Source organism: Berghia stephanieae, chromosome 4 (genome assembly GCF_034508935.2).
Source record: "Berghia stephanieae isolate SIO BIC M18660-M18661 chromosome 4, UCSD_Bste_1.3, whole genome shotgun sequence".
Taxonomy (NCBI): domain Eukaryota; kingdom Metazoa; phylum Mollusca; class Gastropoda; order Nudibranchia; family Aeolidiidae; genus Berghia; species Berghia stephanieae.
Window position 1 is genome coordinate 88,524,836 of NC_088363.1, and position 12,500 is coordinate 88,537,335.

At 34.8% G+C, this 12,500-nt stretch overlaps 1 protein-coding gene across 1 annotated transcript; it reads right to left on the minus strand.

Annotated features, from left to right (window-relative positions):
• Positions 1–320: 320 nt before the first annotated feature.
• LOC144972114 (uncharacterized) lies at positions 321–5,748 on the minus strand. The gene is made up of 4 exons (XM_078913200.1): positions 5,492–5,748; positions 3,672–3,763; positions 2,669–2,906; positions 321–2,139 (listed from the first exon to the last, which is right to left on the minus strand). The coding sequence occupies exons 1-4, from the start codon at positions 5,559–5,561 to the stop codon at positions 2,105–2,107; spliced, it is 435 nt and encodes a 144-aa protein (XP_078769326.1). The 5' UTR covers positions 5,562–5,748; the 3' UTR covers positions 321–2,104.
• Positions 5,749–12,500: the final 6,752 nt, after the last annotated feature.

Here is a 12,500-nt window from a genome sequence, read left to right on the forward strand (position 1 = left end):
TATAATATAATAATAATAATATTATAAATAATAATATAATATATAATAATAATAATAATAATAATAATAATAATAATAATATTATAATAATAATAATAAATAATAATAATATAAAATAATATAATAATTATAATAATAATTATAATAATAATATAATATATAATAATAATATAATATATAAATAATATAATAATATAATAATATAATAAAATTAATTAATAATAATAATAATAAAATAATAATATAATAATAATAATAATAATAAACTAAATTTTGATAGGATATCATAATTTATTCTACAATATTATGGTACACGACATTTCACCCACTAATAAACAGTACGATAGTAGGAGTCATTCTATTTTTCAGCACATGATAATATTATGCTGATAACTAAGGTGTATATTGAACAGTTTTTCAATGTCAAGTGTGACATTACAGTTTTACAGTATAGTCAGTTATAGAACAACATGGCCGTCATAGATAACGTTGACAGTAACTGCCGTACTCTGGATTATTGCACTGGTAACAAAATCAGACAAATTAACAACAGGATTTATGAATGTAAAGGAAAATAGGATCCATAAGTAGATATGCAATCAATCGACAATGTCATTTCGTTTTCCAATTCAGTGGATCTGCTGAAACTTTTGGACACGAAAAGTAACCCACCTATTTAAAATGTTCTTTTTTTATTACTTAAAAAAAAAAAAAGAAAAAACAACAGCAACTCTAAATCGATGTAAATTCTGAAACTAAAACTGCTTCTTCTCTGGACTAGTTGAAAGTAATGCTTGATAATTACTCAATTCCCCATATAATTATGACTTAATTTAAATGCAAAAGATATTCAAGGTCAGTTAATCTAAGCAACCCTCCACATGATATTCTAAGATATGACATGACGGAAAGTCATTTTTTTTTTCTTCTTAAAATCGTTATAATCGCAGACATCGTCATTTTCTTTAAAATCCCACGGTTTAGAATTTAAAAAAAAACCCCAAAACAGGACTATAAAAATACTATGAGATAATTCTAATAGACCATAGTTTATAACGTTTATAGGGGATATGAGTAGGACACTTCTATGACGAACTAAGTCCCCCATTCTCATTATTCAAAGAAAATCGCATTTTTTTGTCATTTATTTAATGAAAATGTTGTTGCCTGAAGCTCGAATGAAAAAATAACGATAAGTATTAAAATGTAAGCTTTATTTTATTAAACGAAGACTGATGACGGGGATACCCGAAACGTCCACAGTATTAAATTATGTCTTCGTTTAATAAATTGAAGCGTACATTTCAATACGTATCGTTAATTTTTGTCATTTATTTATTGACTTAAAGCGGAAAATACTTGTTTTGTGAGCCTCACAAATCTATAACACCCTGAGTATTTTGAAACTCCAAATGTTCTCGGTGATTCTATAGAGCCCAAAAGAAAGCTTGAGATTGGTAACTCGTTTTCTATCGCGATGTGACAGGACGTTTTGAAAAGTTACCTACTCATAAATAAACACGTTAATCACGACATATTTTATACAAACAACATTCGACCCAGTTATCATGTACCTACTTCCCCATTAAAATAGTATTAATTAGTTTCTTAGTTCAAGCATCGAATTTCCCGTTTCCCTTCAATGTGTAATCAACAACAAGAAACCCCGTCATATGTCCACTTACTACAATTTTTCGTTTCTTTGTTATGAGCATCCATTCTGTTGCACCATGGGATCGATTCATCTCCAAATGAATCTCTTCACTAGGCTAATAATATTATCAGGACTATGATACTATAGCATAGAAGGCCTTCTGGCTCAGTCTACAGGGTCGATAAGATCAACATTGCTCTTTTCAAGATACAAAACAACCCATCGCCTACTTTGTGTACAGTGGTTTGGGCCTCGTAGACTGTGACACAAGGCCTTTTATTTATCATGAAATATTTTTTACTAGGTTCTATTGTAAACTTCGCTTTCTTTCTTGTGACTTGTGGAAAAAATTTTTTAATGTATTCATTTCATCTGTCACAAGAGTTTGTAGAAGTTTATGTCGTTGCATGTGTCCACTTTTTTTTTTTTTTTTTTTTTTTTGGAGAACGTTTATCCGTAGAGTCTTTCACTTGTGATTGAAATACCTGAAATAAATTGGAAAGAATGAATATTAAAGTCAACGCCAAAGAGTTTTTTTGGGGGATGGGTTGATAATGATTATTGCTGACAAAAACAAACAAAAAACAAAACTATATTTTTTATCACTCAAACACAATTAACAGTAAGTTCTTGTGATACATAATTTCTTTAGCAAAACATGCTCTAGTACAACACACTGTTAATTTTCTTTAAATTTTATGTTGTACGAAAGAAATTTGAATAAGAAAAATGTTGGTTGTATCGTAAGGAATGTGACGATTTTCCTATAGATAGAATGCGCTTGGCTAAGAAGCTCATAACATTGCCATCCGGAAGTATAACGGACCGACACACAAAACTGTGTATCCATGAACGTTTATAGTCATTTTAATACAGTTCAGAGCATTACTCAAACGCGGATGGCAAAAAACAATAACAAAGACCTGAGTGACGTCATCTTCGAACTATCTATAGTTGGTAAGGAGCGGGTTAAGACCAAACAGAAAAAGAAGAAACAACAACACAGCAACTTACCCCTACTGGCCACAAATCTTGATTTTATAGAACCTCCATGGACATCTTTCCCCATCTTGACGACTACATGGAAACCCGCACCGCTAGTAGCTGTGAACTTCTCCAGGCTGGCGGCATCGCATATGACGGCGATCTTGTTGTAATCTCTCTTGACGTAGCCATCGTCCAGGATGTCAATTTCTACCTGGTCACAGCTCGTGTAGGGGAAGTCAACGCTATAGAAACTCACTGTCGTGCTCTGTGAAGTCAGAGATAATAATAGGATTCAATAGTCTGATGTCACGTCCGCCCGGCAACGAGCAGCTTGGTTTAACTAAACAAAGAAAATGGGTACTTTTTATTCTTCATGCTGGCTAGAAATTTATCATGTGATCAGAATGTATAAAAGTCAAAATGTGATCAGATTTATAATGTTGTTCTCCTCTGGATACACTTTTATGCTCGTCGAAGACGTATTTCATAAGGGCGTCCGTCGTTGTTCCGATAGTTTAGACCCAGTTACTAAATCACTGAAGTGACGCCACGACTGTTGAAGCGAAAAAACGAATTTAAGAGCAAAAACAAGTGCAAGAAAAAGTTAAAAGGTTCATTCTGACCTATACAAATAATATATTGTGAGGTATAAATTTTAAAAAATCATAACAAAATTAATTCAAAACTCCCCAATTTTTGACTGTATTGTTTCCAACGGGATTATAATGTATCTAAATGCTATAATTTTTGAATGATCACAAGACACTATATTGTGGGTTTCACTGATATTGTTAAAATGATTTCACATACTTCCATTTATCGTTATCATAAATAATGATAACATATTTGAGTGTCGAATTGGCCCAGATTCTCGTAAATCCTTATTGCTACATCAGTTTTTTTTTTTTTTGTTTTTAATGGTTTTACGGCGCTTGCAACACATTAAGGTCATATCAGCGCCAGGTACATCAGTTTTAATCAAGCGGGGGGAAAAATACAAAGAAATATTATATGATTGTGAATAACTGACCTCTCCGAGTGCTTTCGGTACGACGGCAAAAGTGAAAGTCTTTCCTGATTCCATGTTGTTGAGCCAGAAACCATCAGAGGTGCGAGTGGAAACTGGAATAAATTGACAAAGGGTCAAAGTCTATTTTTGTGTCGGGTGGGTGTGAATTTTTGGGGAAAATTCTAAAAATGACCGATAAAGAGAGAGAGAGTTAACATTGCATACACTGTGTATTTAAAAACAACGGCCGTGTTGTTCAAGAGTACGGCAGTTAACTGGTTAATGGTCAAAAGTAGGATATTTGGGTTAACTCACTCAACCCTAACACTGACTATATCCGTAGTTTTCCCGGGTTACTTTTACCCCATACCTATTTATTACATATTTCTGAGACAAATTACAGGCGTAGTATCAAACCTAATGTTTTTAGTTTTTACATGTTAATAGTAGTTTAATAAAACTATCTATGTACATGCTCATTTTAAATACATTTTATTCCAATTTTGAAAAGTAGCAAAAATCTCTAGGATTGAGTGAGTTAAATTCATTTATCTTATTTAGAAGAAATACCATCATTTCCTAATCAAGAATCTAAAAACTCGTATTTCAGATCATTGTAACTTTTAAATTCACTTTCCAAAATGTGTTTCATTCCGAGTTACTACCAGATGGAGACGGTAGGTTACATATTACGGAAAGTAATTGGTCTAAATAAGAGTGTCTTTTCAAGAATTGTATAATAATAGGAAAGGAAATAAAAGCTTCAATTTTAGTCAACGAAGACAGACAATGAAGGACGTTCGGGTTTCCCTTTTATCAACAAATTGAAGTTTCAACTCCACTTTCTATTGTTATTTATTTAATCGAGCTTAAAGCAGCAACGTTTTAATGTTCAAGTAATGAGCACGCCGTTATTGTTTGTTGTCGTTCTAGGCAATGGCTGTATCTGACCAGAGGCATCGTAAAGTTATAGCCTGACACTGACCAAAAATGCCAGTCTTTTGCCACAAAAGAAAACAAATCGTGAGTTGTATTCAATAGTTCAACCAATGAAATAACTTGTTTCTATGAGCACTACTAACGACAACTCACTAAGCGGTGCAAAAAAAAAAAAAAAAAAAGAAACAAACAAATAATGACGTCAAACTGCCAGTCCTTTTGGATTTCAGTGTCAGGCTATAACATAACGATGGCTACGCTGAAACCCAAAAAGACTGGCATTTTGACGTCATTATTTATTTTTTGCACCGCCTAGTGAGTTGTCGTTAGTAGTGCTCGTGGAAACAGGTGGTCCTTGGACTTCATATAGATGTCGCTGAGGTGGCCCCCATTGGTTGAACTCTTGAATACAACTCACGATTTGCTTTCTTTTGTGGCCAAAGACTGGCATTTTGACGTCATTTGTTGGTCAGTGTCAGGCTATAAGTTAACGATAGCTACGATCTGACGCGTACATTTCGGCTACATCGCATTTAATAAAATTGTTAAAATAGATCGTTTCATCTGAGAGAAACCGTGAGAGAGGCTTCATCTTCCCAGTGATTATAATTTTCATCGCTAAAATAATATTGTCCTTTTCATTTCTCACAAGGACTAATTGAGATCAAACTTTTATGACCTGTTCCTACCAAGATTTGGTCTCTCTCTCTCTCTCTCTCTCTCTCTCTCTCTCTCTCTCTCTCTCTCTCTCTCTTTCTCTCTTACTCTCTCTCTCACACTCACTCACTCACTCTTTCTATTCTTTTCACTCTTTGGCATACACACATCCACATTGACACATGCAAACACAAAAATGCAAAATAAAGTCGATAATTCGTATACACAATAATCGTTATACTCACCAATTGCAGCAGCCTTGATGGAAACCACGAAGACAAATAGTAGCAAGGTTTGAACCACACCGTACGCCATTCTTTCTGATGCAAGTAATTAGATCAATCTTTGAAAGGCAACAGCAAAACAGACGTAGTATTATCACTTTAAATGTAGCAACAGAGTGATATTATTATAACTCAAAAGACTGTTCAACGCGTGTAAAATTTCAAGCCTAAACCACCCAGACTGTAAATTTCCAAGAATTAGGGGATCGATACACACAACGTTCTGATAATCATTAATGTTGTAAAATGAAATCCGTGAAATTGACGCGGTCTTTTATATTGAGCTCGAAAAATGTGCTTGACAGCCTGGCAGTGGTCATTAATCGGGATAAAATTGGTTGCAATGCAGTTACTTCGCTTTCGTAATTTCATAAGCTGTAAGTGGATCAATAAAATGTGCAAATCTATCACTTTGAAACAAATAGTTTCTGCAATGTAATGTTCATCGTATATGTAATAATTTAATCCGGAAATTAATTTTCACATTTATCGTTCTAGTCTATACGGTTTTGTGTGATTTTTTTATATACGTACATGGCTAAGTCTGACATGCTCCACTCGCAAACATAATGTCAAGTGGAATCTTTTTATCAAAACCGGGAATCATCCAATCAATAGGTAGTATGCGTTTGGCTAAGAAGCTCATAACATTGCCATCCGGAAGTATAACGGACCAACACACAAAACTGTGTGTATCCATGAACGTTTATAGTCGGGTTAATACAGTTCAGTGAGCATTACTCATAAACGCGGATGGCAAAAAAACAAAACAAAAACAATAACAAAGACCTGAGTGACGTCATCTTCGTACTATCTATACATTTAAAGTGCAATAGTCTTCAACAGTCGTACTGTCACTTCCTTCCTAATGACGTATGGTAACTTAGTAACACTGGCTCTAAACTATCGGAACAATGGCTGACGCCGTATGAAATATTTCCCCGGCGAGCTTAAACGCGTATCCAGAGGTAAAAAACCCATCAATTTGATCATGTATTGACTTTTACACATTCTGATCACAAGGCATATGAAAAGGGAATGAAAAGTTCTAGCCAGCATGAAGAATAAAAAGTAATGATTTTCTTTGTTTAGAACCAAGATGGCCGCCGTTGCCGGGCGCGTGACATCAGACTATTGAATCCAATTGAACAATAATTTACTTTTTCTCGGGGTTCACTAACACCAACACGGAAATGGTTACCGATTTCAAAAACCAGTAGTTAAATCAGTTCTAACAGAAAGTCCCTGCGATAAATCAACGCTTTAGATAAAGGAATGAAAACGATTACGATTATCCGTTTGATGATAAAAAATGTGGATGACTCCAGCTCGTTGGACCTCATCTACAATAACAACAGCAAAAACAACAACTGCTGCTGCTGCTGCTGCTGCTACTGCTACTACTACTACTACTACTACTACTACTACTACTACTACTACTACTATTACTGCAACTACCATTGCTCCTAGTACTCGCAACACTACCATAATCTTTTCGCCAAATTAGGAGATAGAGATAGATAGATAGATAAATAAATAGATAGATAGATTGATAGATAGAGATAGATATATAGATAGATAGATAGATAGATAGATAGATAGATAGAGAGAGAGAGAGAGAGAGAGAGAGAGAGAGAGAGAGAGAGAGAGAGAGAGAGAGAGAGAGAGAGAGCGTGAGTGAATGGGTGAGCGTGAGAGAGATAAGAAAATAGCTATGATAAACAAGAGCCAAATAAAAAAACAGGCAATGAGTCTCCAGAATTGATTCACGATAAAAGAGATAACCGCAGATGTGACTCATCGTCTCAAAACGGTATTATGTCGGAACGAACCAGATGCTTAAAAGCCGAATTTAATGTTAAACTGATCAAAAATATAAAGTGTTGGCATTATATCCCTAAAATATGGTATCCGTTCTCCTCAATAAAACATATAAACTCAACACAAGTCTGATAATTCTGGCTATAAATTCAATTTTCAACATCTTAACCAATCCGACTTAATACCGTTTTGAGGCGGAGGGTCACAATGCGTTATTTAAAGTTATCAATGGACAATTATTTACTTTTAAAAAATGAAGTAAAATATTCTAAATAGGCAATTGCCCAAGTATTTCTTTCCCCACCAAAAATATGTAGGTGTACGTTAATGTGGGTATTACAATATGACGTATCGCACCAGGGCGAACGCTGCCATCCACACAGATGAAGTGTAAAACGAGAACGTTGTTGTTGATAAAGATGAAGACGATGTTTAAAAGATGATGGACGATTGAAGAAAACGATGCAGTGGGATGACAGGACAACGGTAGAAAAACATGTAGAGTAGAAGTTTACAGTAGTAGATGTACGGCAGGTCGACTGCAAAATATATTTTAAAATATATATATTTTGGTTATATTAAATTTTATAAACATAAATAAAATACGTGTAATGATAATTAGTATGCTTAACAAATATGGAATGTCTCCCCATTTGACAATTAAATTATAATCAAATGGAAACAGAAAGAAAAATAAACAAAAGTAGTACGTTAAAACAACCTGACATGATAGTAAATATCTATTAAACGATAGACTAATGCCTTTAAAGCCGATTATTAAATACAATGAAAACGAGTATATCTCATGACATATGGATGGAACATATGGAAGGATAACAAATTATTAACACAATGAATATAAGTATATCTCATGAAATATGGATGGAACATATGGAAGGATAACAAATTATTAACACAATGAATATAAGTATATCTCATGACATATGGATGGAACATATGGAAGGATAACAAATTATTAACACAATGAATATAAGTATATCTCTGCGAACAAATGGGGCTACATATTTAAGACAATTTACACACGAATCATAATAACTATTAATTAGAAATAGAAACTTACATTTCTGGTGCGTTAAGTTCTCGAAAATGTGAGGACAATCCAGTATAAGAAATAACATGGGCTATAACCTGAAACTTCCAAGAAAATATGGAAAAATATTTTAAATATGCAGTTAAAACTGTCTAGATGAAAATTGAGAGGGTTATAACCTTCACTTTCAACGTTTGGAGAGAAAACTGACCAAGAATGTTGGATCAGTTTACCAATACTTATTAAAGGCAGATGGGCCATAGAACTACACGCTACATGCTACACGCTACATGCTACACGGTTTAAACGTGTATAGAAAAGTGAAACTTCGTTGTCTCTCTTATGTGGGGCCATACAACTCACGACACGCTACATGCTACACGCGTGTAGAAAGAAATGGACATGCTCACTTTTTTGCTACACGTGGAGTTCTTGATCCGGCAAACATGGACGACTTCAAGGAAAAATTGATTGAATTGGTAAGGACAAGGACCCTTCTCTGGGATCTGGGAAGAGGATTCTCAAGAAGATGTGAGAGAGAGAGAGAGAGAGAGAGAGAGAGAGAGAGAGAGAGAGAGAGAGAGAGTGAGAGAGACATACAATGTCTCTCTTATGTGGGGCCATACAACTCACGACACGCTACATGCTACACGCGTGTAGAAAGAAATGGACATGCTCACTTTTTTGCTACACGTGGAGTTCTTGATCCGGCAAACATGGACGACTTCAAGGAAAAATTGATTGAATTGGTAAGGACAAGGACCCTTCTCTGGGATCTGGGAAGAGGATTCTCAAGAAGATGTGAGAGAGAGAGAGAGAGAGAGAGAGAGAGAGAGAGAGAGAGAGAGAGAGAGAGAGAGAGAGAGAGAGAGAGATTGTTAGAAAAATAGCTGGGATAAACCAGAGCCAAATATAAAAGACAATGAAATAAGAAATCTCCAAAATGGTAAAAGAGGTAACACTTTTCAATTCAGAAAAGTGAGTGGAGCAGGCCATTATGTTGATAACAACAAGAGATGAAGTGAGTAGGAAAGTGCCAGAAGACAATAAACATTTTGTCGGCGGTGATGGAGGTTTGAACCCGCGACCTTACTGGTACGACAACTCCGCCTGGCGGGGAGAGCGTGCGTGACTCTACCGTATGAGCTATCCAGGATCTACCCACTTCATCTCTTGTTGTTAAAAGAGGTAACAGCAGAATTGCGTAATTTTAAGTTATCGATGGACAGTTTTTGACTCAGAAAATCACTTCATACAATTTAAATAGGCCAAAATTTTCCCCACGCAAACGATGTAGCTGTACGTACCCTTGATAGTCAAAACTAATTCTAGTAATGTAATTTATAACAATAGTCTAATGTTACATAAATGGAATTAATTTGACGAAGGGGGCCGATTTCGAACAGCCGTGCATTCGGGAAATCTGTCAAACCAAAGCTTAACTATTGAAGAACCAAAGGAAAGCAGATTATTACATCATACAATTATGTAAATCACAGTAATATTCTCTCTCTCTCGGGAGAACGAGATAGAGTTAAAGCGTGGTAACCATAGGAATACGCCTCATATAAGTGCGAATTAAAGCAACAGTCCTCACAGTACTATATTATATATAAGATCGATATTGAAAGACACAATAAAATGATAACGATATTTCAAACTATTATTGGATTCCACAAAACAACAACAAACTAACATTAAAAAAACAAACAAACAAGGAAAAACTAAAACAAAAAAAAAACAAAAACAAAAACAACAAAAAACAAAACAAAACAACCCAAAAATAAAAAAAACCCAACAAAAAAAAAAAAAAAAACAGCAAATAAATAAGATCAAAATTGTCTTCTTTCTCTTGCTTTCATCTATTTTCCAATAACTCAGATTCTTCTTCCAACACTTTTTGAACTTTTTTTCGCCCGCCTTTTAACAATATCGCTACCTAACCTACACGCCCAATTCCCCACTTTCGTCTCTCTGAAGCAGTTAAAAGAGAGCAATCTTTTGAAGCAAATACGAATGCGACGTTACTCTGAGATAATAGATTCAGATAAGTCCGGTAAGGTAAGAAAATTGAATGTCTGAGATCCAATAGATTTCAGCTAGAAGGGGGTCTTCTGACCTTGAATTATCAATATCAGTAATTTTGTGGTTTCTAAAGTGTTATCGTTTCGCGTCAAAATGATTGAATGTTTTGATTGCGGTTGTAGCCAGGTGGGACTGCTATCAACTAGCTTCTGAACTAGAGCTTATATTAGTAGAGCTCTTATATAGAACTAGAGCTTATATTAGTAGAGCTCTTATATAGAACTAGAGCTTATATTAGTAGAGCTCTTATATAGAACTAGAGCTTATATTAGTAGAGCTCTTATATAGAACTAGAGCTTATATTAGTAGAGCTCTTATATAGAACTAGAGCTTATATTAGTAGAGCTCTTATATAGAACTAGAGCTTATATTAGTAGAGCTCTTATATAGAACTAGAGCTTATATTAGTAGAGCTCTTATATAGAACTAGAGCTTATATTAGTAGAGCTCTTATATAGAACTAGAGCTTATATTAGTAGAGCTCTTATATAAAACTAGAGCTTATATTAGTAGAGCTCTTATATAGAACTAGAGCTTATATTAGTAGAGCTCTTATATAGAACTAGAGCTTATATTAGTAGAGCTCTTATATAGAACTAGAGCTTATATTAGTAGAGCTCTTATATAGAACTAGAGCTTATATTAGTAGAGCTCTTATATAGAACTAGAGCTTATATTAGTAGAGCTCTTATATAGAACTAGAGCTTATATTAGTAGAGCTCTTATATAGAACTAGAGCTTATATTAGTAGAGCTCTTATATAGAACTAGAGCTTATATTAGTAGAGCTCTTATATAGAACTAGAGCTTATATTAGTAGAGCTCTTATATAGAACTAGAGCTTATATTAGTAGAGCTCTTATATAGAACTAGAGCTTATATTAGTAGAGCTCTTATATAGAACTAGAGCTTATATTAGTAGAGCTCTTATATAGAACTAGAGCTTATATTAGTAGAGCTCTTATATAGAACTAGAGCTTATATTAGTAGAGCTCTTATATAGAACTAGAGCTTTTATTAGTAGAGCTCTTATATAGAACTAGAGCTTATATTAGTAGAGCTCTTATATAGAACTAGAGCTTATATTAGTAGAGCTCTTATATAGAACTAGAGCTTATATTAGTAGAGCTCTTATATAGAACTAGAGCTTATATTAGTAGAGCTCTTATATAGAACTAGAGCTTATATTAGTAGAGCTCTTATATAGAACTAGAGCTTATATTAGTAGAGCTCTTATATAGAACTAGAGCTTATATATAGAGCAATCTCCACTAAATGTGCACAAGGCGCTCTGTGAAGCGTCCCCGACCAACAGCAACACGTAACATGAAGAACGAGACATGGCGCCTGTTAGGCGATATTACAATTTTTCCGACAGAGACAACGCTGTTAACAGCCAGGTACTCATTTTACACATGAGTACGGTGAGAGAATGTGAGTAAAGAGTCTTTTCCAAGGACTCAACTATGCGCTGAGCGAGGCTCGAACCGAGGACCTTCCGATCCGAAAGCGAGTGTCATACCACAAGACCACATAGCTTGTGGTGGGTGGTGCATCCGTCTTGATTTCTTTCCAAGTTTTGACAAGTATGATGTTTTCAAGGTAAAATCACATGAGAGAAAGGTTTAAACCTTTCAACAAGACGATAGGTAGCTGATAGGGAAATTAAATAGGTAGATAGATTGATCTGTATAGATAAATAGAAAGAATGATATTTAAAAATCTCTTTATTCATCCCCATGGGGAAATTTTCTTTAGGGTCTATTCCAAAGGAAGACTGGAATAACCTAGGGGTCAGCCGCAGAGCAGCGCCGCAAAGTGAGCTAGGGCGAGGTGACTTGCTTAAGGCAACACAGAGCAGCGGCGGGTGATCGAACACGGTATCTTTCGGGTACGAATCAAAGACCTTACCGCTGGGCCACGCTGTCATATACAGCCAGCCAGACTGACAAATAGATAGACAGATGGATGAAAATGATAATAACAATGCACATAATTTGTTAAGCGCAGGTTA

Bases quoted from the DNA above. Each gene is read 5' to 3' on its own strand.
- LOC144972114 (XM_078913200.1), bottom strand. From the start codon at position 5,561: ATGGCGTACGGTGTGGTTCAAACCTTGCTACTATTTGTCTTCGTGGTT. The intron at 3,764-5,491 runs GTGAGTATAACG...AATTTATTCCAG, and splicing joins CATCAAGGCTGCTGCAATTG to TTTCCACTCGCACCTCTGAT. The intron at 2,140-2,668 runs GTAAGTTGCTGT...AATTTATTTCAG, and splicing joins AAGATTTGTGGCCAGTAGGG to GTATTTCAATCACAAGTGAA.